General features: G+C 40.3%; 1 protein-coding gene across 4 annotated transcripts in view; it reads left to right on the forward strand.

Annotated features, from left to right (window-relative positions):
• Window positions 1–24,429, forward strand: part of arhgap42b (Rho GTPase activating protein 42b) — a 78,400-nt gene extending 53,971 nt beyond the window's left edge. The window contains exons 5-25 of one of the 4 annotated variants that reach the window (XM_030745065.1): window positions 759–860; window positions 1,104–1,214; window positions 3,014–3,118; window positions 3,739–3,868; window positions 4,224–4,324; window positions 5,652–5,761; window positions 6,233–6,289; window positions 7,911–7,989; window positions 8,305–8,344; window positions 8,647–8,709; window positions 8,864–8,938; window positions 9,466–9,550; window positions 9,725–9,783; window positions 11,685–11,790; window positions 11,994–12,153; window positions 21,037–21,187; window positions 21,431–21,826; window positions 22,144–22,300; window positions 22,986–23,048; window positions 23,152–23,231; window positions 23,986–24,429. In XM_030745065.1, the coding sequence (XP_030600925.1) occupies window positions 759–860; window positions 1,104–1,214; window positions 3,014–3,118; window positions 3,739–3,868; window positions 4,224–4,324; window positions 5,652–5,761; window positions 6,233–6,289; window positions 7,911–7,989; window positions 8,305–8,344; window positions 8,647–8,709; window positions 8,864–8,938; window positions 9,466–9,550; window positions 9,725–9,783; window positions 11,685–11,790; window positions 11,994–12,153; window positions 21,037–21,187; window positions 21,431–21,826; window positions 22,144–22,300; window positions 22,986–23,048; window positions 23,152–23,231; window positions 23,986–24,074 (2,319 nt within the window). In that variant the 3' untranslated portion in view covers window positions 24,075–24,429. Of the gene's footprint in view, window positions 1–758; window positions 861–1,103; window positions 1,215–3,013; window positions 3,119–3,738; window positions 3,869–4,223; window positions 4,325–5,651; window positions 5,762–6,232; window positions 6,290–7,910; window positions 7,990–8,304; window positions 8,345–8,646; window positions 8,710–8,863; window positions 8,939–9,465; window positions 9,551–9,724; window positions 9,784–11,684; window positions 11,791–11,993; window positions 12,154–21,036; window positions 21,188–21,418; window positions 21,827–22,143; window positions 22,301–22,985; window positions 23,049–23,151; window positions 23,232–23,985 lie in introns of all 4 variants that reach the window. The other 3 variants (XM_030745064.1, XM_030745066.1, XM_030745067.1) reach the window with 3 other exon arrangements.
• Window positions 24,430–24,831: the final 402 nt, after the last annotated feature.

A 24,831-nucleotide genomic window follows, 5' to 3' on the forward strand; every position in this document is an offset into this window, starting at 1 on the left:
GATCTGGTTACAGTGGCCGTTTCCTCACACTTTGAGCAGCCCCCGCTTATTCTGTCTCTGCTCTAACTCCTTTATGAATGTTTGCATTGCGAGATGAGCATTAAGTAGGCAAAGCTTGGTTTAGAGGTCAGACTTACAGATGAGGCACTTGGATGTCCTCACTGAGACAGGTTTTCACTGCTCGGGCATTTTGATTAAGGAATACAAATTGGATCTTTTTTTTTTTTTTTTTTGGTGGGGGCGAAATGTTTAGTTTATGGCCAGAAACTTCATAAATGGGCATCTCACATAAAAAGCCTATTACCTGTGCCTTCCTCAGTGTCTTCTGAAGCATGCTGTCTGAATCCTGGACTTATGTTTGCAGGTGGATTGCAAAGCCAAACAAGAAGGGCGATGCAAACAGCAACTGGCCGGCTCTGTGACGGTGCCAAATGCATTATGCTGTTGGTGATTTACAGCTTTTTACTGTGGAGTTATGTACCTGGCTGGGGCACTAGGAGAATAACAGTGCATAATTCTCACATGACCTATCGATGCGCCAACAGCTGCTCCTCATTGCACGTGTTATGTGCCACTTTCAAGACCTGCAATAATCTATTGACAGACATTTTCAATTATATTTGGCAAATGGCATCTGCAGTTACACCTCCACCTAGTGGCAATCCAGTCCCACCCCCCGGCCCCCACCCCAGATCTGGAGTAAGTGACACATTTCTAGTGATGTTTAAGCCTTTCATGTGTCTTGTGAACCTTTTTAGGAAGGGAAGAAAAAATTCGATAAGGAAACAGAGAAATACTACTCCACACTTGAGAGACACCTCAACTTGTCATCCAAAAAGAAGGAGGCATATCTGCAGGAGGTAAAACCAAAACAAATTTTCTCATCCTGCAACACGTCTTTGAATAATGCTGTTTTATGGTCAGCTGAGCGTCTTCTGAAAATAAAGCTGTTTGTGTGCTTTTCTCTGCTCCTTACGTCGCTCTCAGCACAGACTCTTTCCGTGTGGTGGTGCAAACATTAAGTGCCTGTCCACACACAGCCGTCCTGGGCTGACCCGTGTCTTTGCTGTGCCACTAACCCCGGTGTGTTTGTTCATTCTCAGGCTGACACGCAGATTGATAAGGAGAGACAACTCTTTTATGACGCGTCCCTTGAGTATGTCTTCAAAATACAAGAAGTGCAAGAAAAGAAGAAATTTGAGTTTGTTGAGCCAGTAAGAAAAGTGTCCATTTTTGTATTTCTCTGCTAAATTAGTTCTGCATGTTAAAGATGAAGTAGTCGATTTTTATTCTTTGATATATTTATGTTGAAAGATTAGTGTTGAAATACAGCACCAGATCTGTGTACCTACTACTAGATTTTTTTTAATATCTGTCAACTCCTCCCTTGAGTGAAGACAGGTTCATCTATGCACACCTCACAGGAAAATAACTGCACTTGTGTATTCCACACATTTGTCATCTTCATCACAAATTCTTTGTAATATAGTCGATCCATCTGGGGAAGCTTGTGGGTAAAATTAGATAAAGCATTGGTTGCCAAACAAAACATCTCAGTTCCAGTGCAAATGAAGGACTTTATGAAAGCCCGTTTTATAGATATGTAGTCGATTTTAACATCTTTAGTACAGATGTAAGCAGGAAACATTAAATTCTCTTGGTATTAAATGTCTGGGAATGTGAGATGGGAGCAAAGTGGCTGTTTCCCATTTGTTTACATCCGCTAGCAGCTTACCTACAACCCAGGCCAGAAATGTAAATCTCCGGGCCCCGGGTAGTGCTCAGAATATGACAGGGCTCAGCCTTGTGTGTGATGAATCTGGGCAAAGATAAGATGGTTCATCCTTGAACGTTTGATATACCGAGCCTCATCGCAGAAATCAAATCAGTGGTTGTTTCTGAGGATTTTCCTGAGAGCAGCTCCCTGTTTGTGGGATGCTTCACACAAGCGATGCTATCAGTATGTTTCTCTGTAAGAATAGATCTTTATAACTATGATTTTTTTATATATCCACAATGGCCAAGAATCTTTACGTGTTCTACAAAAAATAAGATTGATATCCATCTGCAACAAGGCCCGAAACTTTCTGAAACTTTGACTGTTTTTTTCCCCACTATCGTCCCTTTTGTAGTTTTCTGTGTGTCAATATGAAGATGTTTCATTTCAATAAATTACCAAATTTAAAATAATGAGGATCACATTTATTTAGCTTAACTGTGTAATATCAACATTAACACCAAACGTGAACATCTACAAAGTAACAAAATGATTGATAGCACAGGAAAAAAAATGAGATGACATTATTATAATTAAATGCATGGTTAACAAATAATAACTAGAAGCACTCAGAGAGCGCAAACCTCCGCCAAGGCCATAGGGTCACTGACGCTGTAATACGTGTATCTAAATGCTGTGAAATAATCTTGCATCTTTCCCAGATGCTAGGATCATCTGAGCAGTAAACGATAAAAAATGATCGTCGCCTCACTATGTTGTTTGATAGAACATGTCACTATGTTACACTCTAACTTTTTTCAGGCTTTTGTGCCTTGTGTTTCGGAGTTAGAAGCTAAATTATTAAACCCCCCCCCCCCATCCCGCAATAGTGAAGAATCCTTAAAAAAATTCCTGGATCCAGATCATGATCCGGATCACCGTCAAAATGTAATCACTTCTTCCTCTTGTCGTTTCCAACCATTCCACAAAATTTCATCGAAATCCGTTCATAACTTTTGGAGTAATCCTGCTGACAAACAGACAAACGCAACCAAAAACATAACCTCCTTGGCGGAGGTAATAATAATAAAAAAAACACTACAGCCAGGTTTCATATGTTGTATATGTACCAAATAATACTTATGCTATGCAAATATTGTTATGTTATATCTGAAATGGATGCTCTATTTTATGAGATGCCTTTAAAAAAAAATACTCCCCCGTGTAAATTACTAATCAAGTTCCTGTAATGTTTATTAACTCAATGCATCACCAATAAATATTGTTCCTTTCCAGCTCCTGGCCTTTCTTCAGGGTTTGTTTACGTTCTACCATGAAGGATATGAGCTGGCTCACGAATTTGAGCCGTACAAACAGCAGCTCCAGTTCAACCTGCAAAATGTAAGTCTCAACACCTCAGGGGTTGTACACAAAGGCAACCAGCCACGTAATCAGATTCTGCAGCTTATCATACCCTGATATAACAAGCAGGGTTTTCACAAATGGATAGCTGTGTGATTAAATGAAATTCTTTGCTTCGCAGAGGATCAATATTTTCAGTGTTGCGTTGCAGGCAGTAACTGTGGGCCATTTTATGGTGCCGTGTCAAAAAAGACTTGGAATTGGGAGTAAAAGTCTAGTTGCTGCAGTGCCCCCTTGTTCCATCACTACTTGCAGCCTGAAGGTTCAAATATCTCTCTGACCCAGAGTGTCAGTGCTGTTGCCCTTACAGTTTCCACTCTGTAACCCTCTCTCCGTGTCCTCAGATGCAGAGAGCTCTAATGGTAGCTGGAAAAAAAATGGAGGCTGCTTCACCACTCTGAGAGATATTAAATGGCCTCATGTTGACCTCTATGACTCCAAATAAAGAGACTGACATCTTTGAGACCGTGTTCTAGTTTTAGACCTCCTGAACATTTTACATTTTTCCTTTATTTGCTGTTTGAGGCCAAATACAGGTATTTTTGAGATTGCAAAATAATGCACTGGACTGATAACGTAATCCTGAATTTTCCACACAGACAAGAAACAATTTTATGAGCACCAAGCAGGAAGTGGAGAAGCTGATGAAGAGGATAAGGTCAGCAGATCAGGACTATAAACCCCCCGGCCAGTGGACGATGGAAGGCTTCTTGTATGTCCAGGAGAAACGTGAGTCTTCCTAGCTGTGCTTCCAGCCACACAGGCCCTCTCACTCCCCTTCACTTTCAAGCGAATGGTTTTACATCCATCACCATAAACATGTCTTGAGTTCTCCCAGGCCTCTGAAGAAGAGACCCACTCACACAGAACTCATAATTCATCCTGTTTACTGATTCACTTTGATGTGCTCTCAAACAGGGGAGTTACCACAAATGGTAGATTTTTATCGGGAGCAATAAACAGCTTTTGATTTATCATACTAAAATTGCAAATTGATTTTCAGAAGTCTTTCCAGAAGCCTGTGATTCAGGGGAAAATAATTTCGGTTCATCTACTATTTTCTTCTTCATTTGTTCGGTCCTAGGTCCTCTGGGATGCACTTGGACACGTCACTACTGCACTTACGAGAAAAGCAGCAAGACATTCACCATGAGCAACACTGAAAACAAGTCAGCGGGCAAACAGGTATTTTACCGGCACCTCACGTCAGTGTAGTTGGTTTAGTTTAATGTGCGCATGATAAAAACTAAACTATGTCAAAGTCACAGAACTGCAAACTGGACACAGAAGACAAAAGACTTGTTATCTGAAGGCGAGCAAACATGTTTATAAAAATAATAAAATCAACAAACAAGGAATAAAAATACTCCATTAAACTAGAAAGTTATGGCTTTCTAAGTGATCAAATGAATATATTTGCTTCCTTTGTGATAAATTATCCTCCGTGACTTAATGAGACTACATGCAGATCAAATGATAACTGATAATTATTTCACACTTTATGTATTAGATCAAAAAAACTCCCTCCAACAATACATTTTTGCATCATACAGAATAACAGTGGAGTACTGCGCAGTACTGCTGAAGTACAAACCTACTGAAAGTGTTGAAGCATCGCGTTAGTACACGTTCCAGTGACGACACGATCACAAAAACGTGTATGCACTTAAAAGCCATTTAAATTAATTATGAAAACTTTCCAATACACTTTAAGGCAATAATAAAATCGGGTAAAACACACACAGACAAAGAGGGAGGAGAGAAAACCCAAAGCCAGATCGTTTTTACAAATGCCTTCGGTGTTTCCAGCCCAGGTGCAGGTATATTTTTACCCACATATCTGGTTTGTTGCATTTGGCTACAGTCAGCTGCTGGCATGCACAGGGGAAGATGTGCTGTATGTGAGATATGGCTAATTCTCAGACAAAAAAAAAAAAAAGTGTTCAGGAGGTAATTGAATTGGTACCTTCAGCTGACACTGAGGGCCCCTAGTGGGAAATCAAAAACAAGGTTGATGGAATAATGTAATTTAAAACTATATTTTCACGTGATTAAAATCTAGATAAATGAAATCAAAGCTGTGCGTCTTTATAGGTGGTTGATATGAATGAATGCAGCCAAGTGACTGAGGCTTTGTTAGGCTGACAGCCCAGACTGAGCTTAAGCTTGAATTTAGAAAGTCTGAGCTGCGAAAAACAAACAAAAAATAATAATTTTGTGAATGAAATCCAAACCACAGCTGGAGGCGTTCTGTTTTTGTTGCCGTCCATGATTACAGTTTCTCATTTGTTTTTTTTTTTAATGTATTTCCAATCATATTTTCACAAAAGCGCTGGACTCTGACCACACAAACCTTACTCACATGTCAAAGTGCCTGTTGTGTCTCTCACAACACAACACAACACACAGCATGCATATTTCAGACTAGCACAGACCTGTATTTGCAATTATGAATGTATTCCTGTTTTTCATGGTGTTTTACACTAATACTGATGAGTGTGTTTATTTTTAGAACGGTCTGGTCCAGAATCAGCCAGAGGTGTTCAAGCTCAAGTCCTGCATTCGGAGGAAAACCGACTCCATTGACAAGCGTTTCTGCTTCGATATTGAAGTGGTGGAGAGGTCTGTGATACGCATCCCTAAAAATATCTGATCACATTCACAGATTGAAAACATGTGAATGTTTTATTTCTTGTTTTAATCACCACATAGAGCCAAAAAGCACTAAAGAAAAATCGTTACACGCTACCTACTGAATAATCATAATAGTAAGATACAATGTTGCACACTTTTTCCAGTTAAAACTAACTTAATATAAGAGTCATGCATTTTTGTGCTCTGTTGAACTCACCAATACTGGAAATTAACCCAGATTGCCCCCACGGAGTACACAACATTTGAACATGCAAGAGCCGTTCAGGTTTGATTAACATCTTCAAGGACTCGGGTTAACAGTGTCAGATGTCGTCGGCTCTGTTTGTGTCCCGCATGTTTCTCGAGCCCCCCCGCTCTGTTTGCTGTATGTCTACATTATCAGTATTTATTCTATTTTTGAACCCACCCCATCTTTTCTCTGTGTTCATGTCGATGTAGAAATGACATCTGTCGTGGAACTCTTTTCAGGCCGCTTCAGTTTTTCTGTAAAGTCCGGTATGTGAACTGACCAGTGCTGCCCTTTCGGTGCAGTTGCATGTGCTGCATGTGTGCTGCTAATCATTTCATTCACTCCATCTCAAATCCAAACCTAATGAAATTCTGCTGCTTCCGTAGCGCTTCACAAAAACATCAGATTTGGTAACTTGGTCGAGACACAGTTTTTTCTCTTTGTCTGCAATTACTCAAATAACACACAACGTTGAACTTAGAATTAATCCCTCATTTTTCCTTTCTTTTCAAAGCTTTTGGCCACATCAGAACCTTCATAGTTGATTTGTATTTAAGTGTTTTACTGGGAAACAGGAATACAGATTGGACAAAGATCAGACACCTTTAAGAAGCTGTTAGCTGATTAACGCTGGCTGAACTGAGCCATCCGTTATGAATGCTCGATATCCGTTCACCATAGTGATTTGTACCCCAGAATAGAGTTAGCACATCACTGTGCATTAATGTTGCACTGCAGCAGCAGGCTCAGCACTGCTCACCCTTGGTGAGTGTTGCTGAGCATGGACAATAACTGCAATTTATTTGCAGGACAACTCATTTATCATTAACTGCGGTGCCCCAAGGTGCGTGTTCCAACCACAAGGACAATGTGGGCCAAGCTCCAGTCAGCGTCAAGCTCATCCATTAATCCCCATTATAATAAACATGCTGTTGCCTGACTTTAATCAGGCCAACCATCCCAGAACCTCATTTTTAACGGGTTGGTTCACCCGAATTACTAAAGAGGTATCCAGCTATGCAGATACTTTATTTGCCCAGATTTTGAGATATCCATCTCTGAAACATTCACTGTTAGCCCAATAAAAAAAATTTCATTTGTGCTGCTCGTAGCAATGAAAGGAGAATGTCATTAAAAATGTAGCAGCAACGTGCCTCTCATAAGGACTTAAGGGAAAATACGGCCATTAAAACAAAGAGATGAGATTGGACGAGGTTAGCAGGGATACTACTTTGGAGAAGAGATGTTGTTAAATGGTTTCTGTGAGCATCACAAATGTAAATATTTCCTTCTGCATTCACATGTACAGAGTTAGAGGCATTAATATTGGACAACTTAAAAGCTGGTCAGATAAATGCAAAGCTGTCTGCATGTCAAAATGCGAGCAGAGAGTTTAAAATGTGGTGTTTTTTGTCATTTGATTGAAATGACCTGTTAATTGTGACACATGCAAGCTGACACAGCTCCATGCTAGTACTAACTGTCACTCCTGGGTGGGGTTATGGTTTTTTTTGTTTGCCACTATGATCAGATAATGTCTTATCTTTCTGCTACAACCAACTGAAGCAGTGCCAAAAATCCAGGCATAATGTCCCAGTTTCCCACTGTGCAGCGCACAAGTAAGCTGAAAGCAGATAAGGCCATATGCATGTTGGGTGCAAAAAATAAATCACTCTGATATTAAGAACTTGTAGCTTTTAATTGGGAGGGGAATGTGAAGCACACAGTGAACTCGGGGCACAATTTGAAGTCAAGCATTTGCACATGATCTATTTTAGTTACACTAGTCCTTTTATAGTGGTCTCAGCCAATATAAACATGGTCTGTCCAGGGGCCCCAAGGAAAAGAGATCAGACTGAGACCAGCTTTTCTCTTAAATCTTTCCAGGCATGGCGTTATGACACTGCAGGCACTGTCAGAGTCCAACAGGAGACTGTGGCTCGAGGCCATGGATGGCAGGGAGCCGGTAAGGAACTCTGCCTGTTCTTCTTTGAAATATTCATTTGGAGCTGGCTGCAGTTGGTCAGGACGCTTTTTGTTTTTTTCTTGGTATTGTGTTCTTTTTGACAAGCACACAATACCAAAATTGAAGTATTTGTCATTGGCGCCCTCTTCTGGTGGCTTTCAGAAAGTGTATTTTTTAACCATGACCTCACTGGCGCTAATAATAGGACGGTCCACTTAAAGTAGGAGCGGTGGGAAAACATTGTGACATTATCCTCTTCTTTCAGTGATGTTGTTCAGTTCAGTCATAATAATGATTTTTGTAAACTCTCTCTAGATTTACAACCTGCCAGCCATATTAAGCAAAAAGGAAGAGAGTGAGTATTTTTTTAATATCTTTCCAAACATCCTCAGGATTAAAATTCACTCATTTTTTAAGACATAAGACAATAAAATCACCGGTATTCACATATCAAAGAAATACTTGTTACCCATGATTATCTCTTTTCATCAATACCATTACTTGACATTTGCCCACTCAGCTGACATAGCCCAGCCTTTCAGTACAGAGGTGTGTTATTAGTTTGAGCACAGGCATAAGGGAGAGCTTATTATCCTACGTGATGGGCAGTTAAAGCAGACAGTAATTGTCCTTTTCCGTTCTTGTTTTGTATTACAGCGTATCTTAATGAGGCAGGCTTTAACTTCATAAGGAAATGCATTGACCTGGTCGAGATGAGAGGTGAGGTGTTTAAATCCCTCAGCTTTCACGTGTCATGTGACATAATCGTAATCAATGATTAACAGTGTACTCACATTGCACTGCCATGAATCTTAAACAGGAAGTCTTTGCTCCTTGTTCACGTTCATTTGTTCCCTTTTTCTCTGCCGCACAGGCATAAATACAATGGGACTGTACAGAATTGGAGGGGTCAACTCTAAAGTACAGAAGCTGATGACCACAGTCTTTTGTAAGTAACTAAAATAAAGTATTATCAGTGAACTTATGTACCAAATTGAACCCATACTTCTGTATTTCATAAGTGTGTGAATTTCCATTTTTGAACAGCTCAGTTTTCCATTGTCTTGGGTTGACAGCATGATCTTACCCAGCAGTGAGGAAAGAGGTCCTCCTTGTGGCAGCACAGTGTAACAGCCTTCAGGCCTCACATTATTCTGACATTATTATTTTATTGAATAACCCAAGGTGGTTCATATATATGTGTGTGTGTGTGTGAGGCATATTTGCACAGGAAACATGTGAACGAGTTTGTTAAATCTCTCTAAAGCTTGACATCCATCTCTGTGAGACAGCACACATGCAGTCAGCCACATTTATTTTAGATTCTCCTCTGAGTCTCTTGACACGAGAAGAAAGTATTTTCAGTTCCCAGCTGAGCAGCTTGACAGGTCATGTCAGGTCGAATTGGTTCTCTAAGACAATTTACAGCTAAAACTTAGCTTGTGGTCATATAACAATAAAACATCTTTCCAATAGCATCCAAGGCACCTGTGGATCTGGACCTGGACCCAGACATGTGGGACAACAAAACTATCACCAGCGGCCTGAAGAATTACCTCAGGTCAGTTTGCCCCACCGTCTATGCACACTGTAATATATCAGGAGTCATCCTTGCCTCCATAATGCCTCTTTGAACCTCTGATGTCAGTCGTGCACTAAGTGGTGCGACTGACTCACCAATGACGGTGGCTGCATTCACCAAACCTGTGTGTCACTTTCTTCCCTTTTCCATCAGGTGCCTCTCTGAGCCTCTAATGACTTTCAAGCTCCACAAAGATTTTATCATGGCTGTCAGTAAGTTAGTAGCAGTTATAATGTATTAGACGTTTCTGTTACCCTTTCTTTCATTAAACAGGTTGTTGGTCCAATTCAAAACATACAGCATTAATGAATCATGTGTGTCTGATAACTGTGGAAAATTATGTTGTGAAAGTCTTGATAAGTTTAGAATTTTAAGAATCTTTGGAGTTGATTTTAGAGGTTTGAGCTTCGAGGGTAATTCTTCTGGGTCCTCAAAGCAGGGAAAGCAAATGAGCCAAGATTGAACTCATTAAATTGCTTCCACCTGAGAAACTGCGTCATCGCGCTCTCAGGTTATCTCACACTGTGAAGTCAGAGTGACTCCTAAACAGTTTAAATATTTCTTTTATCTATGTGACATACGTCACGGTTTTTTTTTTATCTTATGATGGTATAAAATTGGGGCTGTATAGGCCAGATATTATTATTATTACTATAATAAAATACTACTTTACTCTGGTACAACTTATTGAATATACGGTTTTACATATCAGAACATAAAGTACCTGATCCTCTGCACGTCTTAAAATTAGGTAAATATAACCTTAGAGGAGCAACAACACATGATGAATTAAACTGTGTCATTATTTTTTTTTTTTAAAAAAAAGCTGAAATGCAGAAGCAGTGTGTGAACAATTTAGTACACTTCATGATACACTAGCACTAGCTCGTAGAACCACTTTTAGCATTAATAACTTGAAGTAATTGTTTTCTGTATGACTTTATCAGGCTCTCACACCATTCTGGAGCAATTTCCTCTCTACATCAATCCTTCAGTTCATGGAGGTTTGTGCGTTTGTTTGTGCACAGCTCTCTTAAGATCCCAGCACTGCAGTCAGGTGGAGGTCTGACCTTTGCCTGGACCTCTGCAACACCCTCATACTTTTCTTTTTCAGCCATTCTGCTGTAGATTTGTAGATGTGCTGCTGCGCTGTGGCATGACCCGATTTGGGCCGAGCTTTGGTTGTCCAACAGATGGCCTCACATTTGATTGTAGAATACTCGAGTATGCAGAGGAGCTTATGGTCAACTAAATAACTACAACGTGCCCAGGTCCTGCGGCTGCAAAACAAGCCCGAATCACCAACCCTCCATCATTGTGCTTAACAGCTGCTATGAGGTTTTTATGCTTGATACGCTGACATTTCTCCAAATGTGACGCTGTTCATTATGGTCGAACATCTCTGCTTTGGGCTGGTCTGTCCAAAGGACATTTTTTCCAGATGTCTTGTGGTTTTTTCACATGCAAATTTTCAAACTGAAGCTGAGCTGTGGTGTTTTTTTTAGAGAGAAGAGGCTTTCCCCGGTTAATGTTTCCAAACAAGTCATATTTGTTCAGTCTTGTTCTGAATGTGCTGTCATGAACTTTTTGAATGTTTTTTTGCGGTTTCTCTGAGCGCTGCATTGATCTGACCTTTGTTATAAATACATCCACTCCTGGGAAGATTAGAAGCCGCCTAAATGTTATTCAGTTGTGAATAATCTTTCACGCTGTAGAATTGTTTGGAAATGGCCTCATAATAATTCCCAGACTGATGGAAGGAACAGCTGCTCCAAAACCAAAACCTTTATAGAAGTGTTCACACTACTGATGATCAATTAATCAAGTCCATTTGATTAGCAGCTCCTGACGGCTCCGTACCCTCTTAATTCCTCTGAGAGGAGTAAGGGTGTACTTACTGTAGTTTTTAATGCTCCTGCATTTTGGCTTAAGTTTTATTAACTAAATAACGACACAGTGTATTACGCCATGTGTTGTTCATGTGAGGTTTGATTTACCTCATTTGAAGACCTGGTAAGAGCCAGAAGATTTTTTGATTGTGTTTTGATAGAGATAGATAGGATTGAAAGAGGGTGTTGGCAGCATTTCTAAGTTCACTCTAACCCTTTCTCAGAGTCCGATGACCAGAACTACAGAGTGTGTGCTGTCCATGCTTTGGTTCATAAGCTCCCTGAGAGAAACAAGGAAATGCTGGAGTTACTAATAAAGCATCTTGTCAGGTATGTGTGCCTATAATAAATCAGTTAACTTGCAGACTTAAAAAAAAAAAAAACATTAGCTGAAACTAATTAAAGTTTCTGTGGCACCACACGCCAACCGTCATTATCTGATAGACCATAAAAATGTCACTGCATGGTTAAACGTCTGGATTATAGAGAACAGAGTGATGCATTTGTATAATCTGCATGTCTTCTAAATGTAGAGTTTCTGCACAAAACCAGTCTAACCTGATGACAGTGTCAAACCTGGGCGTCATCTTCGGCCCCACATTGATGCGGTCACAAGAGGAGACAGTCGCCGCCATGATGAACATCAAGTTCCAGAACATTGTGGTGGAAATACTTATTGAAAATTTCAACAAGGTGAGTCACGGTTTGACTTTGGATGTCTGGGTATGCTTTTAATTATCTTCGTCAGTAGACACATTCCTCATGCCGTCGTTTTCTGAAGAAGCTTTCATAAAACAACTGTATCCATATCCAACAATATAACATAAAAAAGTATCCAACAACAGATTTACAGACAGATCTTCCATAATGTACCAGTTTTTCATGTTTCACAAAATAAAGACACCAGACATAGCAGCAGATGAGATATGCTCTATAATGGTATATGGGATTTCATATTGCAGTGTGTGTGTTAGTGTCTTGGAAAAATTCAGCTGATATACAGTTATGTATGAATTCAGCAGGCAGACTGTGAGAGCACTGATGCCACTAGCAGTGTTATTCAAAGAGCAGCAGCTTCTCAAACCAAAACTAGAAGGGAACTCAATAGAGTCCCCCCCCCCCATATTTTCTATGTGCCGATACTACACTGCAGTACCACCATCATAAATTACTACATCGCAAAGAGTACAAATGTAGTTTATTGGCTTTTAAAAACTTTAAAATATGATTTTATATTTTGATTTTAAAAAGTGAGAATTATCAGCAGTAATTGTTTATACCAAATTTCATCGAGACAGATGGAAAATTCACTGAGATATGAATTTTAAAATTTGCCAATGATGAGAGAGAGTGATTTTTTAAAGTTTTGAAAATTTTTGGTGACCTTTGACCTTTGACCATGAAAATGAAATAGATATTCTCGAGCCCCTGAGGAATCTTTCCACAAAGTTTCATCAGTTTTGAGTTATATTTCTAACAGACAAACTAGACGGGCGCTCAGTAGAGCACATACCTCGCTCAGTAAAGAATCCTTTTACAAAATCCTGGATCCAGATCATGATCCAGAGCACCACCAAAATGTAATCAACTGATCCTCGTACCACCCCAACAACCCCAGAAATCTGTTCATAAAATCTAAATCTGTTCATAATATTCTGAACTGTCCTGATAACAGAGAGACCAACACAACCAATAACACAACATCCCTCTGCCTATCGTGGGCAAGGTAACAAATGGCCACTTTGGCATTTTGTGTGTTTGTGTGTGTGTGTGTTTGTGTGTGTGTGTGTGTGTGTGTTTGTGCGTGCGGGTGTGTATGTGTGTGTGTTTGTGTGTGTGTGTGTGTGTTTCTGTGCGTGTGTGTGTGCATGTGTGTGTGTGCATGTGTGCTGTGTGCTGGAGACATATACAGTGAAGCAGTGAGCAGACGAGAGCAGCAAAAAGCAGAAGTTGGCATTGAGCTAAAATGTAACAAGTGCGCATAAATTAGTTACATTTTTTGTTTCATTTGCTGCTTCTGTGGCTGAAAACACCAAACTGCACTCAGTCTGAAAAAAAGCTTCAGTGGGAACTTTTTCAAACATTGATGTTTTTTGGATCCTGTGTTTAAACATGCACACTGTCAGCAGTTTATTTCTTACAATTAAAGATTGTTAACTATAATGTTGACTGAATTAAGGATTTTTTTATACATGCGATATCAAAATAAAAACAAAATAAATAAAGTTGCAGATAAAACCAAATTGGCAGCTGCTAAAGGGATTAAATAAATTAGGATAACATGACTTCAGCTTACGTCACCAATGCACAGGGCTTAAAGAAGGCTGGAACAATCCAGAAGAGCATTCTGGCATCTTCAGTTAATGAGCTAATTAGTCTGAAAGGTAGGTTAATGCATATTAGCCTGCAATTGAGTTAATTTTTTGTATTCTGCAGCCTGGTGCTGCTGCCCGTGACAGCATGGAAATACTTGCTGAGTAATAAGAAACAACAACATCCCAGGGCCCAGTTACACCATCAACACATCCCTCTTTTCTTCTCATCCCTGTGATGCATTCATGGTGCAGACGTAAATAAAGCTTCAACTGCAGTCCTCAGCATTTAGCTGGCACTACAGAAGAGGAGTGAACATAAATAAATAGTATCAGAAATCCCCAAACACACAAACTGTTTGTGTGTAGTTTGTCACAGAATGTCCCAGGGAAAGAAAAATTAATGTGCAACACTCAATGATGGAGAAAGATGTAAAAAAAATATGAAAATGAGAAATAATTTTCAAAGGAAAGGACTTTCCAGCAAGTGAAGGTTTATAATGTGAAAGTTGAAATGTGTCCTAATTAATTTTAGACTTTTAATATTAGATAGATATTATTAGATAGATAGATCATATTGCCAAAAGTATTCGCTCGTCTGTCTTCGCATATATATGAACCTGAGTAACATCCTATTCTTAATCCATAGGGTTTAAGAATGCATGTTAACTCTTCTGGGAAGGCTTTCCACAGGTTTAGGAGTGTTTATGGGAATTTTTGACCGTTCCTCCCGAAGCACATTTGTGAGGTCAGACACTGATGTTGGAGAGAAGGCCTGTTTCACTCTGTGCAGTTCTGTCCAGTTCTTCTTCTCAAGTTCTTCCTCATGTCTTAGCTAATTTTGTTCTTGAGCTAATTTTCTGTCTTGGAACAGGAAGGGGCCATCCCCAAACTGCTCCACCAAAGTTAGGAGCATCAAACTGTCCCAAATGTCTTGGTATGCTGAAGCATTAAGAGTTCCTTTGACTGGAACTAAGGGGCCGAGCCCAACTCCTGACAAACACCCCCACATCATAACCCCCCCTCCACCAAACTTTACACTTGGCACAATGCAGTCAGACAGGTACCGTTCCCATAGCAACCACCAAACCCAGACTTCTCCATCAGATTGGCAGATGGAGACGTGTGATTCATCCCTGCAGAGATGAATTCTATGGTTCAGTTCATATTGTAGTACAGAAGCCACAGTTTGGTGAATTTCGGTTGGGTTCATTTGCATATATAAAACAGTTATTTCTGAATCAAATCATGATTTATGTGTCAAAAACAAAAAATTACTCAGAACTTCTTTATTCCTCACAAACAATAACAAAATATAACTTTCAGTGAAAAGACACATTTGACTAGAAAACAAATGAAAATTTAGTAAAAAAACAAACAAACTGATGATCAGTTGATCAGTGTCAACTACACATCACCTCAGAGGTCTGTTATTGTTTCACTGCTAAAGCTCAATGCAACACAACAGTCCTCAGAAAATAAGGCTGACAAAATAATCCTCTTCTGATGAGACCGAAGAGAACTAAATTAATCACTATCAACATATCACCTCATTATCACCTCATGCTTATTTATTCCCAGTATTGTTACAATTACTGATTTCCAGCAGATCCGCTGACAGGAGCCACAACAGGTGTTATGCCAAAAAGTGATTTTCGGTATTTGCCAAAAAATGACTGACTGTAAATGACTTTTCTGACATATGTCAAACATGTCTCTCATTAATGATATTTAGTCATTTTGGGTGAGAAACAACAACACAAGGTAGAAGCTGCAGTCACTTCTTGGCACTTTTATATATGTCTTTTTAAGACAGATCAGGCCAAGTGGACAGCAGAAATTGCAACAAATATAACATCACAGTTTTATAAAGTTATTTTAAGTGGACAAAAAGGTCTGAATTGATTATTATGTAAATGTAATAACGCAGCGTCATAAAGATACTTGCAAATCAGGTCATTTCTTCATTTTATATAAAAGCCCTTCATAAGTCCTGTTGACTGCAGTCTATTTACTGATATAGGCAAGGATATTACACATTAAATATCAGAAATCACTTTTAGGCACAACACTGCTGAACAGCAGCAGCTGATTATAAGCTAACACTATGCTCGCTAATGTCCTAAAAATGACACTTTCCCCCAATAAACAGTTTAAATTCTCACATCATATGAGAGTTTATTCTCTCAGTGTCCGTGTCATTAACAACATTAGATCCACCTCAAAGAAAGGTTCAGTAACGCCGGCTAACAGCAGCTAACTGCAGCAAAAAGAAGTCCTGGAAATCCTCAACAACTCACCTCAGTGTGACTGTCATCGGACAGAAGTGAGCTTCTCCCACTCAGAGACTCGTTTCAGACTCTTCACAAAGTTTTTATAAAATAAGGTTTATTCATCCCAGTTATTTACAGTGAAATGTATTTACAGCCTCCTCCAGAGTAAACAGTAGCAGACGCGTCATGAGGTATACAGTGATCTTACAGCCTGCACTTGCTGAATAAATGCTGCCAGAGTGTTTGAGGGCACTTGGAAATAAAAACATATAATATCTAAAATATTTAATTATAGATTATATTACATATAGCATATAGCTCGTGAAATATATCTTGTTAAATTCAGTTGGCTAAATCAATTCTGATCACAGCCTGTACACAAAGAAAAATCTACTGGAGCTCACAAAACAGGTTACACTGCACTACTACACCTGATCTTAGGGTTCCTCCACCTGCCAAATCCCATATTAATCCCTGCTTACTGCATCCACCAGCTTGGCATTTCAGCTTACCGTAAGGTAACAGAGCACAAGAATCTAATGTTACACAATTAAAATACATTCAAATAGACATTCAAATGATCTTGTAATATCATCTTAAATAAATTAAAGACAAAACAGTCTTCTCAGCTTACAGGATTCTCTTATTCTCAGTCTGATGGAAAGTCTGGCATTATATAGACATGATATGATCTATTATGATGGGTGTGGTGATGATGAAGTGTAAGTTTTTAAACTTGTAGTTTTAACAGCTGCTCCTTCAAATGGTACATTTGAGCAATATAAATAATCACAAGTTAGAGGTAAGTCCAGTAAGCTGGTACGGTCCGGTACTGCGTACCACTAAAAGACAGACAGAACGTGGCCGGCTAACAGGCTACGACGTAACCGGAGGGCGTCACATAGTTTTTTCTGGTGATTTTGGTGCAGCCAGTTAGCAGGTTAATGTCTGTCTGCTCGATACAAAATATCCCAATTAAAAGCAAAGAGAGATTAACTAATTGTGCTTCATGCTATTCTGCTCAATTTCAACAACACAGCACAGCTCGATTCAATTAGTAGATGATCTGCTCTTACCTCCTGAGCTACAGCCACCCCAGTGGACAAGGTCTGTTTAAGAATTCAAGAATGCTTATGCTGACAGGACACAGAGTGAAGTCAGGTTAGTCCAACAGTGGAGTCAGAGCACAGATAAGCTCTGTCAGTGGGACCTGGTTAGTTCAGAGATCAATTTACTGAACTGGGTCCTAGTCAAAGCTATAGATAATTCCAAATGGGTTATTGTAAGCTGCTTTAGAGGAGCTACACGAGAACTGGCCGTGATGAATGAGACATTAGCATTCTTGTCTGGTTCGTTGTTTTCGTGTGTGCTACTGACCCAAATGCTCTTTCAGAAGCATCGCAACAAATGTGGAACTCCCTCTCTTTCACTTCACGGGAAACATGAGGGTTGTCACCATTCTGGGTGAACAATATTTGGAAGGTCACTCTCACACACATCCAAGGAGTTTCTAGCCCACTGCATTTCAAATCCACCCAAGGACAGTAAGGCCCTAATTTGTATAAGAAGCTGTTCTGCTTCATCTGGGGAAGGAAGGGATATTAGGAATGAACCAAGTACAATGTCAGCTACATCCTTATTCCCATCGCTATGATTTTGTACGTCTCTGAACAGCATATGTTGCACAGCAGGAGCTTCATGTGCCGAATGGGAGCACTTGCTATTCATAAACAGCTGGAGTCTTTGCCCTGTATGTCACGCCACAAAAACGTGAGAATTCAGTTCAATTTGGTTTTATTTATAGAGCACCAAATCACAACAAAAGTCATCCCAAGGTGCTTTATGTTGTGTAAAGACTCTACAATGTAAAAGAACTCTCTCGTCTTCTGGTAGGAGCCTTAAATGAATAGAATAGAATAGAATGCCTTTATTGTCATTATACAGGATGTACAATGAGATTGGAGGGCCACTCCTGTTCAGTGCCATGTAACAGAAAATCAAACTCTCTAAAATGAAAATAAAAATATTATAAAAATATTATAATCTAGTATAATCAATAAATGATGAAGCGTGCCTTTAAAATCACCACTCATAGCCACTCTGGGTGAAAATGGAGCAGAACAACAAGCAGTGAAGGCCCAAGTGTAGCCAGGAAGGAGCTGATGATTCACTATTTGGCCTTGATAAGAGAATTTAAAAACAATGCAATTCTTACCATTGTGCTCCACCAGATGACGGAGGATACACCATGACTCTCGTGTCTCAGTTGCATGTAAGAGGTCCATGGCCTGCTTTAATCTTTGATCAACTTCACATTTCTGAAGGGGAGGATATCAACTATGGGGTGAATAAGCAATGGATAGAATCAGGTGACTCACCAAGAGAAGGTGGACTTTTTAATGCCCATCCCAAACCTATGCTTACTGTAGCTGGTGCTCCCTTTGAGCCTTATTGAACCATTTCTAATGATGTCATGAGGAATGGATTGTCAGAACCAATAAGGATGTGTGGTTGGACCTTGGAAAAGCTTTAAGTTATCCACAGGATAATTCTGCTCAACAAACATGATGATGTCAGAGGGGAATGTGCAGTCAATTTGGAGCTTTTTCTCAGAGCATGAAGCAGGAGAAATTTGGAGGTTAATGCATTTGCCTTCTGGCATGTCTGTCTGCGGTATCTGTGCACAGTCTAAGCTTTTCTGGCTCCCCTCCAAACCAAGATGCTTGGCTGCGCCCTGAAGCAACATAGTGTGTTCATCCATCATCTAAGACAACATAGGTATCAAAGGTTGTTGATAAATCTTGCTTCAACAACTTTTAGTATCACTTTAGGGGATTCACTTTGTGGGTTCAAGTACACTGCTTTGGATGTGGTTCCTTTTCTCGTGATGCAGTGTGTCTGGATGCTGACCTTTGCATTTAGAGCAAACACCTGCTTTGCACCAGAGTGGTAGGGAGCATGACACTGGAGTTGAGTAGGAGACATTATAATAGGGCTGAGGCTGCTGCACAGGCTACTGTTTCTGTTGACGTGAAGCAATATTGCTTGAAAGGTAAGTAGAGGAGAGCAAATAAGTTGAGGTTTGAGTAATAGGAGGTGGAGGTCAAATTGCATATAATGGGGCCAGGGCCTCCTGAACTGGTGCTAACGGAGTGTGTAGGCCATGGGTTGGCAGAACTATGCTAAACCCTGGGGAGATACAGAGAGCAGCACTTGGTGTGGAAAATGCAAGAGGAGTGATTGGTGGCACTTGTTCAGGTGGCAGAGCTGGCCTTTTAATGGGCACTTGAGGTGCTTGTAGAAATGTAGCTTGGCTCCTGGTATATGAAGAGAGAGGTTAGGTGCATGAGAAGCTGGTGTGGAGCTATAAGGCACATGAGGGGCAGAGCCACAGAAGGTTTATGGTTCCTGATGCTGAGACTCTGGGATATATCCTATATGGGGGACTGCAGCAGGTCTTTTATGCTCACATATTACAAAGACAAAGTACCTGTGACTATGAGGGAAAAATATTTCAGCAGACTCCATTAAGAGTGGATACAGATTCAGGTAAATGTGTTTCAGATTGTATGTTCTCATGGTGACCTTTGCTCATATCACAGAGGCTGGTTAGATGATTCTGGGCCTCAACAGATTGTCCATCACTCACCCTCTGAATCCCTCGCTGTACAGCCCTGTTCATATTGTTGCTGTGCTACTTCCTGTCCTAATAAATCATTCTCTGACTTTCTGCAATGGGTTCTATACACGTTCTCAGTTGCTTTAGGGGCTTGCTGTTAAGTTCAGTTTTATACAGATACATTGGAGGCTTTCCTTCATGCTGCTCCTCGTGATCTGTTGAGGAAGCTTCTGAGTCTTTCCAGCTCAAATGATCAAGAAAAAAACTACAGTGAAGGTGGTTTCTGTGGCTTACAGAACATCTGATGCTGTGTAAACATTTAAACTCTGAATCCAGTTATTTTAAAGGTTTTTTTCTGAAAATGACGGTTAGGTAGGTGATGGATGATTGTTTTTGTACACGAGATTTCAAATTAAAGATTAATAAATAAACTGCACATCAAACCAAACATGTTGAATCTCAGCAAGTTGCTGAAATGATTAAATAAATTAGGGTAGCAAAACTTCAACTGAGATTACTCATGCATCCTGGTATCCATAGTCTTTAAGGTAACGCATTATGGGAGTCTCAGCTTACGTAGAACATGTTCTCTGTTCTCAGTCTGATGGTAAAGCGGTAAAAGGCCTACCGGGGCACAAGTGTGGAGTTGCACAGACTCCTGGGTGTGCCCAACGGATTGGCAGGAGTATGATGTATTACGAAAGGTGTGGTGAGGTTTTTGAACTTGTGATTTTAACAGTCAAATGCCTTTTACTTCAAGTTTCTTCTCATCTTTTTATAAGTGTAAGAGGGGCAAACAGTTTTATAGGGAGGGACCGGCACGCACATCCTGCTAGACCGGCTATCAATACACACCAAAATACACAAGTAATTTAATTTCAGTCGCTAATGACAGGGTTTTCTCTGGCTCTGAGTGGGCTCTTGAAGGGTGGCATGAGAAGCACAATTTATTGGCTTTATGATAATATCTATCATGAAGTCTGTTACCTTATTTCACATTTTCCTTTTTTTTTCCTTATGTTGATAAACAAAAATATATTGTTATCGTTGAATAAATGTAACACCATTTAACAAAATTCAAACTAACTACAGGTCTAACATCTCTTTAGTGTATTTCTCTATGCAGGATAAATGTACTTCCACACAGCAACTATAATTATGTTAAAAAACTCACTTATAGAACCATTAAAAACCAACCAGAGATATAAAAAGTGAGATGAAACAATTTTTTTTACCTAATGGCATAGGTAGGTAGATACTGAGAGTCTTATAAGAGTGCTGGTAAAAAAGCAGGTTCAAATGCCAACCTGTATGGAAACATACAGTTTCTGTATTTGCGGTGAGTAATCAGTGCTCCTTTCTGGACCTGCAGATCTTCCACCAGCCTCCAGATCCCAATGTGCCTCTGCCCCAGCCTCAGAGCCGGCCTGGCTCTCGCAGGAGCAGGGCCATCTGTCTGTCTACAGGGCCCCGGAAACCCCGGAGCCTCTACACGCCAACACTGTGCCTTGCAGATGCAGACAGTGAGTACCAAAGCCGTGAGCAGGTCATCACGTCACAATTTGTTAAACCCCTTTCAGGAATCTGCACACAGTCACATAGTATACATAAAAGTCTGTTTAGATGGAAGGTCCGTATATCTTCCTAATGACTAACATCGTTAGCAAAGCATTTTTTTCTCTTAATTGCAAAGAGGCCCCTATCAGATATTTACTCAGCAGGTTTTAATGAGGGCTTTGTGTGCCTCTTCTCTGGTCCCTGCATAGGTGACACTTTCAGCAGCAGTCCAGACAGCACCCCCATGGGGAGCATGGAGTCTCTGTCTTCCCATTCCTCTGAGCAAAATACCTCCTCCAAAACAGCTTCCTCTAGACAGAGGACATGTCAGGACAAACCACTCCTGGATCTCCACCGGACACCTTCACAGCTGTCAAATGGCCCCCAGAGTGCTGTGTTTGTCAGCAGTCCTGAGTCCAGCTCCAGGGAGGACACAGGGCGCACAGATGGAGAGTCAGAGGATGCTCTCAGCTTGTCCTCAGTCAGCACAACGCCAAGGCTGTCTCCTGCACCCAAAAAAGCCCCACACTGCCGTACTGACCTCAGGCCAGAGCTGCTGAACCGCTTCACTGCGCCCTCTCTCAGATCACTTCATGTCTCCGAAGGTGTGATAATTGTGGCACAATGCCATTTTAAACTTGTCTTTAATTTGCAGAAATTTTGACTTCCCTGGCAGCAAAAAAATAGATCAGAATCTTGTGAAAGTGTCGATTTCAGGACAGAATTCATAAGCGGGGTAGTTTTACTGTTATGATTTATTCCTCAGGGGCTGCCAAACACTGACAGTACCTCGAGTTATGCAAAATTTCAGCAGCAGTGTAAAAATATTGTTTACTTGTCTCATTTCCTGATTTATTTGATGCAGCGTGACAGGCTTAAGCCTTTTGTTTCTGTGTGTTGTTATCTGCATGTCACCCTCCAGGCCACAAGAGCTGCTCCGGATCTGTCCAAAGTTTAACAGCACTGGTGTCCAAGGAGAGTCTAAAGCCTACTGAGCACCCGGTCCTTCCTCCAAAACAAGTGATCCGCCGCAGGATGGACACTTCAGTCAGCAACGGCTACCAAAGACCAGGCTCAGTGTAAAGAGCTTTAAAAAGCTAATAATTTTGCTCATTATAAGTTGCAGTTTAAGCACAATATAGTGGAGCAACATTTCTCTCAGTCTTCCTGTGTTTCGTCTCTGAGTTTTCAGCCTGTTTATGAGCATTAAGAGGTCTCTAAGAACAGATGAGTGCGTGCTGTGAGATTTATGTCTTTTCTGCTCTGGTGGGAGCGCTGGCTTTAATTACGTTCTGCCTGCTCTCGGGTTGCTGTGACCCAGCACCAGTCTGCACTGCATCTCTTGAGATGAATAGATAGTTTGACTTGTCGTGTCTAAGAAGCGAGTCACACTTGTTTTTCAATTAGTTTTCCTATATAGCATCCAGCTAGCTTGCCCTAGGTTTTGTTGTCCCAATGGGGTTGTTGTGTCCAGGGTCAAGTGTAGCCTTGTTATATAGTGTAACTCAGCTCTGTGCTGATGCTGAGACTGCAGGAAGAAGGAAACCTCCCATATTGTGCGGTTAAACCTTTGATTTCATTCTCAGCAATGAAAAATGTTGGCAAGAGAAACTAGACCAAGACAGTGCCGTGTTACTGTCTCTGCACCATCTCTTTAATGGCATAATTTATGACTTTGTTTCTCGGTAAGTTGCATAAGCCATGGCATACTTTACACAATGAAGTGCACTGAACTCTATTGTTTTTTTTTCTGATTCTTTTCAGAGTGGCTGCCCGAGCGATGCTTTTTGAAAACGCCTCCAACCAACAGTCTGCTCCAGTTGGAAGGTGCTGTAAAAGTGCAACACCAAACAAGAGTTTGATCTAATTAATCCCAAACTTATCTCCTCAAATCTGCCATGACAAAAACTGATTTTTGTTGTCTTTACAGAGATGCCAAGGCAATGTATTCCTGCGAGGCGGAGCACAGCCATGAGCTCAGCTTCCCACAGGGGGCGCACTTCTCAAACGGTGAGCAGAACCAGAACAAAATACATTTTAACAGTATACTCTTAAGATGACCTTTAGCTTACCGCAAAAGTGTTCAAACATTGCAGATGTTCTTTAAAAGGCTGATTGGAAGTGTAAATAGTGAACACACAGAGTGGGTAATTTTCCTGTTGTGTGCTGACAGCAAAGAGCAGGAACTTGGTGAATTTCCAGTGTTGAAATGGAAAATTTTTGCTCGTAGCGCGACACTCCCATATACATTATGAACATCTAAACAGTGCCAGGATTTTTTTTTATTGCCTCTTGCTTGTTTCCATTAAGAGATGACTTGGCCCACAAACAGTGCAGGCAGGTCACTGTAACCTGGTAATGAGAAGCACCAGTGCCGCTTCCCTCTTAGCACAGCCGGCAGAGCCCAATGCAAAAACGTCAACAATTTACTAGCAGGCAGACTTTTACTGCTCTCCATTTTAACAGGCCATTTTCTCTACGTCCTAATTCAGCTTATCTCTCCTAGATAGCTGGAGATTTTAAAGCTGTTTGCTTTCATTTTGGTGCATCTCAGCAATAATTTTTGTTTCAACGGTTTATACTGTTTGTGATGCTTTCATACGGACTGAATCTGCAGAGCAGTCTAAGCCAGGGTCCTTGTCACTTTGATATTCAGCAATTGTTGTAAATTATGCAGTCAAATACCAGCTCAGTGATTCAAATCAGCTTATTCCTGATCAGAAGTCTGAATCTCTTCTCTCATTGGCTCTCTTCTGTCCTGTAGTCTACCCCTCTGTTGAACCGGGCTGGCTCCAAGCAACATACGAGGGAAAAACAGGTTTAATCCCAGAGAATTATGTTGTCTTCCTCTAACAGGTGGTAAACTTTGCATCTTTTCATGGTATCCATGGAAAAAGAAATACACACAATGTGGTTAATTGTTGTCCCTATTATTATACTGATGCATATTATGCATTTTTAGCAGACATCAGGCAGGTCAGTGATTGCTGAAACAAGTCCAAATACAGACGTCCCTGTGTGGAGCGACTGTTGTGAAATGTTTCTGTGCAGAGGCTCAGAATAAAAGGGTAGGACATTATTGTTAGATGTAATTATGTTACCCACCAGCTGCACTGAGAGTCACATTATTAACCTACAAAATCACCAAACAATCATATCCCATTTCACACATTTTATTCTCAGAAAAATATCATCTTTTAACTTCCCAGTATATCCACAAAAAAAAAAATATTCATCGAGTTTTTAATGGAAATCTGCTGTCTAATAAACATTTTTATTGACTGTAATTTAACAAGCTGTGATTTAAAGTAAGAAGATCTGTTTGAATCTAATAGAAAAAGTATCATGGGTTTGCACCTTAATGTTCATGTGTTTGTACTCTGATCATTGCTCAACCACTGAATCTGCAGTGCACTGTCTGGTTAGCTATGCGGTACTGTACTGTACATTAATGCTCTTTTTTCTCTGTAATTTCACATCAAAAAAAATATTTACTTCCCGTAACATTCTTGTTTTTATTATTACTATACACTGCTCACATTAAATATATGTCACATGTAAAAATGTGTTTTTAATAATGTTACAAATGACGCACTGGTGATGACAGCTA

The sequence above is a fragment of the Archocentrus centrarchus genome, chromosome 13 (genome assembly GCF_007364275.1).
Source record: "Archocentrus centrarchus isolate MPI-CPG fArcCen1 chromosome 13, fArcCen1, whole genome shotgun sequence".
Classification (NCBI taxonomy): Eukaryota; Metazoa; Chordata; class Actinopteri; order Cichliformes; family Cichlidae; genus Archocentrus; species Archocentrus centrarchus.